The 6751-nt window shown below is 37.0% G+C and overlaps 1 protein-coding gene across 1 annotated transcript in view; it reads right to left on the reverse strand.

The window, feature by feature from the left end:
* Positions 1-306: 306 nt before the first annotated feature.
* The window catches only part of LOC106953499 (capping actin protein of muscle Z-line subunit alpha 2), a 36316-nt gene continuing 29871 nt past the window's right edge, over positions 307-6751 (reverse strand). Inside the window, exons 5-10 of the mRNA XM_015042317.1 lie at positions 5358-5564; positions 5163-5242; positions 3666-3744; positions 2096-2167; positions 1833-1895; positions 307-733 (exon numbers count right to left, since the gene is read on the reverse strand). Of these exons, the coding sequence (XP_014897803.1) occupies positions 593-733; positions 1833-1895; positions 2096-2167; positions 3666-3744; positions 5163-5242; positions 5358-5564 (642 nt within the window). The 3' untranslated portion in view covers positions 307-592. The remainder of the gene's footprint in view (positions 734-1832; positions 1896-2095; positions 2168-3665; positions 3745-5162; positions 5243-5357; positions 5565-6751) is intronic.

Raw genomic sequence — 6751 nt, forward strand, 5'->3', positions numbered from 1 at the left:
TGTTGGCTGATTGTGCCAAAGATGAACACAAAACCGTTTATTTTGTTTTGCCTTATGCATGGAACATTAACAGTGAAGTGAAAGGACTCGTTTATTTCAGCCGTAATATCTGGGTTCTTTCGTAAAGAAACAAAAAATAAAAGAAAAAGAGAAAAGTCTCCCAAAAAATGATTTGTTTTTAACCACATCTGCAAATTCAATCCCTTTCTCATCAGGTCAAAATAAAAGGTGTGGCCTCACTCAGATATTGCATGTGTGGTAATGAAACGTCATACAGTTTTTGTTCTTGCATCCAAGTTTTTGCTCTTTTTTTTCCTATGTCTTCCGATATTTCCTCTAGATTTTGGTTTTCATTTTTCCCCAAATATACTAAACTTTTCTCATCATGGATCCAATAATACAGTGCATGTAAAGAAAGGTAGCCATGTATGGGACAACTTCTGGCTGTGAGACCAAACCCTTCTTTGCCCCTGTTTTCTCTAATTTTTGTACAAAGACGATACAACTATCCAGTCATGCAACATTGTTTGGGAGGGGGTGAGGGGTTAAGGGGATCTGTCTGTTTTCTTCTCTGCTGTTTTTTTTCTTCTTTTTAAGCATTTTGCATCTCCTTGCCAATCTTGTAGCTCAGGATCTTGTTCCAATCGATCTTGGTGCGTGTCACAGGAAGCTGGCGGCGTAAGGCTTTGAAGGTAGTGTCCGACATGGTCTGGTAATTCTCGTTAATGGCCGTCTGAAAGAAGACAGGAAGAGGAAGTGAATATAAAATGATTATACAGGAAGAAGAGTCAATGTGCCAAATTTAGATAAAATAATTTGTTTTCCCAGCCTAAAGGATGAATTATCAACAAATGTGAATCAGTATTTTCTAGGAGTGTGGCAATGCAGATTTATAAACATAAACTTAAATCAATATTGCCTCTTTTTTTCCCTCAGCCTAAAAACATATTCCTGACAAAGTTTTTTCTGATAAGATCGAGAAGAGAGTACCGCATTTCAAAGCACTGAGCCGTACCAACTGGGTTTAACATCTAGGAAGCAGACGAACTATGATGGCTGATTTTGTAAAGTTCAGATCTGCTATCATTGATTTTTGGCTGATTTCAATTTTCCTCCAAGATCTGAAAATTACTAAAAAATATTTCAAAACTTTACCCTTTCAAAAAGAAAGACGCGTAGTAATGTCAAGCCAATATTCCACAAAACAGCTAAAAGTTAGTTAAATTAGTGAAGATTTCAGCAAAAAATAAAAATAAAACAGAACCACCGTGTTTTATGTCTTGTCCTGCACTATATTGTCAAATCAGTCATTTATTAGAACTGTGGCCCTTCCTTAAGGAGCCTTTCTGTGATCAATTAATTTTATAAGAGTCCAGAAGTTTAAGGAGGTATAGAAGATGGGGTGACGCCACACTGTGTGTGAGAGAGAAGTTTTGTTACACAGAATTTGAGTATTTAAAATGAAAACATGATAACAGAACCTAAATGTAAAGCTTTTGCTCTGCATAACATTTGGACAACACTTGTGCTTAGCGTAATGAACAATGTGAACAGATAACACACCGTAACCTTGTCTCTAAAACTTAAAAGATTTCTGCCATTGTACAGAAATACAATGGCAGAATACAAATAGTTTCCTTTCTATAAGCTTTATACTGAGAATGGTTGCATTGTCCTGCTGCAGTGACAATGCCACACTGAAGAGTGTTTTTCTTATGTTGGATTCACTGATCAATAAAGTGTTTATTTTTCTGGACAGCTCACTCCAGTCACCTGTTCTGAATATGAATACCACAGAGGGGTGAAAGGTCAGTTTCACACCACTAACATACCTGATAGTCATTCTCTGCAGCTTCCATGATCTTAACAAACTCCTTAGCAGTTGAAGCCTCGTTCTAAAAGAACAAAAACATTCATCATCTGTTTTAGAACAAGTTTAGGTTTTAAAGAACACTGGCTATCATCTCTACTGTGCAAGTGAAAAAAGAAACGTTTACATATTAGAAAACCCATCACTGTAAGAATCTGGACTTATTCACTGACAGCTCCTCACACCATTAAAGTTAGAGTAAGACAGGTTTGCAGTTGTACTTACAGAAACAGACATGGACTCCTGAACCTCTTTGTGGCTCACCAGCTGAACGTTTCCATCCTCATAGTAATGAACCTGAACAGATGAAAGAACAGAATATTCACTGTGTCTGACCTGATGGTATAGCTCTGCTACTATGGGATAGTTGATTAACATGTAATAGTGACTTCTTCTCTGATCAAACAACTGCTAAGAATAATTTGTTACATCAGAAAACATTAAAAAAAAAGTTGGAATGTAGAAAAACAATATGGTAAAAAACAACATACAATATGAAGATTTGGTAGTCATGGACAATTACTACCAAACACAGCATAATCCTGTGTTGTGTCAAAGGATTGCCCTTTGACACAACCTTTGCTGTGTCATTATCAGAACACCCTCCTTCCCTCCTATCTATAAACAAACAGCAACCAGCTGGACATAAATATAAGTTAATATTAGTCCAGTTTTATTTATCAGACTGATGCAAATATGCCAACAATATCTTAAGTTGGTGACGATATATTATGCTTTGCTACGTTAAGTCTAATCTTATTTACTTTTTCATTAACAGTAATACTAATTTCAATCCATCTTTCTGGAATTCACCTGAAGAAATGTATTAAAATACCAAAAAGCAGAAACAAAGTAAAAAGAGACACCAACTCATAAGTTATTGAATTATTTATTCACTAGATGAAAAATGGGTTTCTAAAGCCTCAATCAGTATGGACCGATGTATATTCCGTCGGGGGAGAGGAGGTCTGATTTTATCCATTTAATAGCTTTTGAAAGCTAAGCAATGAAACAACATTTTAGCTCTTCCATTCTTCTTTGGCTACAGTTCTTAAAGCTAATGCAGGATCTTGTGGGACATTCAGTTGAAATAACTCTTTCAAAGACATGACACCAATATTTACTAAATTTGGGATGTGACCAGTGTATGACTGTAGTTAGCTGTACAGCTTCCACACCTTCTCCAGTATGAACTGGGAGCAGTCAGGCTTGTTTTGGCACCATGTGGCCATCTGAAGAATCTGATGATTATTTTCCATTTAAATTCTCTCCAGGTGAGTGAGCTTGTAGCTAGGGCGCGCGTCAAAGCAACCCTCCCTCCCAGTGACTGTCAAAAGGTGATTCATAGGCAGCATCTGATATGGAAATGGGAGCCTAAACAGAATACAAATACCTTCAATGTGACCCATACAGGAGAGTGGGAGAGTAGGCCACCATTCTAAATCATTATGGATGATGGAATGAGTTTACCTTAATAGGCTTCATAAATATTCAACACAGATCTGGAGATATGTACAAGGTATTCCATCTAAGGCTACTGTGTCTGTTATGTCCAGTGCTTCAGTTTTTCCTACTTTTATCACATATCTTGAAAAATGGCCAAAAACAAAAAACAGAGAGAAGAAAGAGTAATCTTTAATTTTGAGAATTTTTAACATGTTTGAAAAACGTTTTCCAAAGAAAGAAAAGCAGATGAAAGGCCCGATGCCTGTTGTTTCTGGTTCGGCACTCAACTTGCTGTCAGGAACATGCAGAAAAAGTCAGATTCAGCATCAAGAAAGAGCAAATCAGATACCTGGATTTTCATGATTCCTGCCACCTGAGTGGTGGAGGGAGAGATGGTGAACTTCCACTCTGACCTCCAGCGTCCATTCCTGGAAAAATAATGATATAATAAATTACCATCACAATTGGCGTAACATCATAAAAAAGTAAATTTATTTCAGGAACTTTATTGCTACATTCAATGCATTATATAGACCAATTACTCACAGATGGATGTTTGAGAGTTTTTATTTCTGTTAATTATGATTTTTTTGCTTGTATGTAATGAAAACCTTTAAAACTAGTATACTAAATTCAAAAATACTTTATTGATCCCAAAGGGAAATTAAATATTGTAACTAATTAATTAAAACTTCTTCATAGAGTTATTGTGGTGATGGCTATGGACAGCCATCACCAGTGGTCTGTATTACAGCAAATTTGAAAAAGGTTCTGGCTAAAGACACAGTTTTCTAAGACATTATGAAGAGGATGGACAGACCAATAAAAAAATTTACACACAAATGTGGACCTAAATGAAAAGTATGTTTAATGTCTGTATATTTAATACATTTTTGTTTGATTTGTGTATAAATACTGTGATATTTTGACACAGTGGAACTCTCATTCCAACTCAGGAAAGTTCTGGATTCTACTGAAGCTTAAAAGATGCAACTAATCTGCTCTACTTGTTAAAAACATTGAGCATTTAACATGTCATAATTCTGATTTAAAGAATGTTAGGATTTCCCGATAGCTCCCCTTTCTCCTGAGGGAACAGTCAGTGGTAGCAGTCACAAGACTTGTGGGATAATTACCCCAAACGACACCTAAGCTCAGTAAAACCCAGCAGCAAATAGGATTGGGCCAGCTCTTATCCAATTAGATTAAGACAATGAGAAACAGCTCAGCAATGCTGCTGAGTGTCCAAAGTCCTTTGATAATTATTGTATTAGCCTTAAAAGGTTTACACACATTATGTAGAGCATGAGGTTGTCTTGAAAATCAACATGTGCTGAAAAAAACAACATCAGTGTAATGCTCAGTGGGTGTAATGCATCATAATCAAAGGGGAAATTAAATAGGGATATATATATATATATATATATATATGACTAATTAAAGGTTTGAAATTGGACTTCTCTCTTTCTGAAACTCCGCCTTCAGGAAGTCATCACAACATGACTCCTATTAACCCTTTAACAAAGTTTCTGCCAGCGTTGCTCTGAGAAGTAGCTCCTATAATGAGCTCAGCAGGTGAACAGTTCCACCAGGTGTTTGCTAATTGCTGCTCGCTAGTCTGAAGGAGCTGAGTGGGGAAGTCACAGGTGGAATGCTGCTCATGTGGAAGCTTGGAAACTGGTGCTAGGGTTCACCCACGCGTTTTGCACAGCTGTATGGCTGTCACGGGAGATTTAAGGAGTTTCCAAACATGCATGACATAATTAAGACAACACTCTAGGTATGTTTTGGTGAGGGAATTTTACATAACACCGCCCCTTAAACTTTTAAACCGTTTGAGATGTACCAGAAATTTTTGGGTTGAAACTGATGGCACTCAATGCACACGATGATGGTTTGATGCCCGTCGATGGTTTTTCCATAAATCTGAAGGGAAAACAGAGACAGGTTAAGGTGTAGTTCATTAAAGAACATACAGTAAGAATGTCTGCAGTAAAACTAAACATCTGCTGCTGGCTCCAGGAAGCGGGCTGAAACGTACGGTGCACACTCCATTGGGATAGTGCTCCTTGACGTAGGCCCTGACGGCAGAGTCCACGGCGCTCCTCCAGCCTTCCATGGAGCCGTCAACATCATGTGGGCGTGGGTCGCTGGCCTCCTTCCTCAAGTGGTCAAACTTGAAGGAGATCTTATTCTTTGGGTCCAGGACCCGGCCATTCCCGAGGTCACCATGCTCTGTAATTAAGACCTGAACCGTAGAGTGGAGGCAAAGAAAGAGGAGGAGAAATAAGAAAACAAAACTAATCAGTTTTACTGAGGCAAAGAAAAATATATCCCATTTAAAAAGAACAAAATAAAACCTAAAGACACAGACGTCAGCCTGAACTTTCCACGTGCCTTCCAGCTCAACTCTTAGCTCAGCCTGCTGGGTGTCTGACAAGGGAATTTCATACGGCGATAAAGGAACACAGGGACATGATGACATCTTTACATAATACTCTGCAATCATTACAGAACCCACACCCGCATTCATTTGTCACATCACAGAAACTAAGTGACAACAAGCGGCTGAAATGGTTTTAAAAAACAAATAATGTGATCTTATTTGATAGTCAGGTTCTTAAATAGAATTCTGGCTAAGATAAGAAAAGTGCTCAAAATACAAGTTACTCTAAATGTAATCATCTTGCTTCTGATATATAGTGAGATTCAGCAACTGTATTTGCTTCATGTTTTCTTAACTACAGTTAAGCTCAAAATGATTCAAACATCTGGCAGTTTTAGGTTTGAGGTAATCTTAGGTTTACAGCCCAAGATTAGTTCTGATTTGAACTAATAACATTTTAGCCCAGCCAGACTCCAGATAGAGAGTCTATTGGGGGAGATAAAGATTAGGGTGATGGTAAGAACATGGTTTCTGGAGGTTTCACTAACTTTTAATGCTATTTAAAGATCATTATGAAGGGAATTTAAGACCCACATCTCCAAAGAAATGCAAAAACGTCTTCTAGCCACTGGCAAAAAATATATATGCAATGATACATGCAAAACAACTAGCAAGCTAGCAAAGGTATATTAGAATATTAGCAGTTAGCTACTAGTAGCATCAATCACCTCAAGCCACAGAACACAAAGATGATGTCAGATTGTGACTCAACCTTTTGCCTGTTAGAAAAGCCCCATAAGAAAAATAATAATAAAAAAAAACAGAATATACAAGATTCAATAGACCTGCCAAAATATATCACCTATGAATAACATACATGCCAACATAGTTGTCAAAATGAATTTAGATGTATATATATATTTTTTATACTCTTTATTTAACATTTTTCATTACAATAAAACACACAACACACACTGAACTTGGGGCACTGATTCTTAGTTAAGTAAAAAGACAGAAAAAAAAAAATAAAAAAATAAAATATATATATA

The sequence above is a fragment of the Poecilia latipinna genome, unplaced genomic scaffold (genome assembly GCF_001443285.1).
Source record: "Poecilia latipinna isolate Pla-1442-1.1 unplaced genomic scaffold, P_latipinna-1.0 Scaffold585, whole genome shotgun sequence".
Taxonomy (NCBI): Eukaryota; Metazoa; Chordata; class Actinopteri; order Cyprinodontiformes; family Poeciliidae; genus Poecilia; species Poecilia latipinna.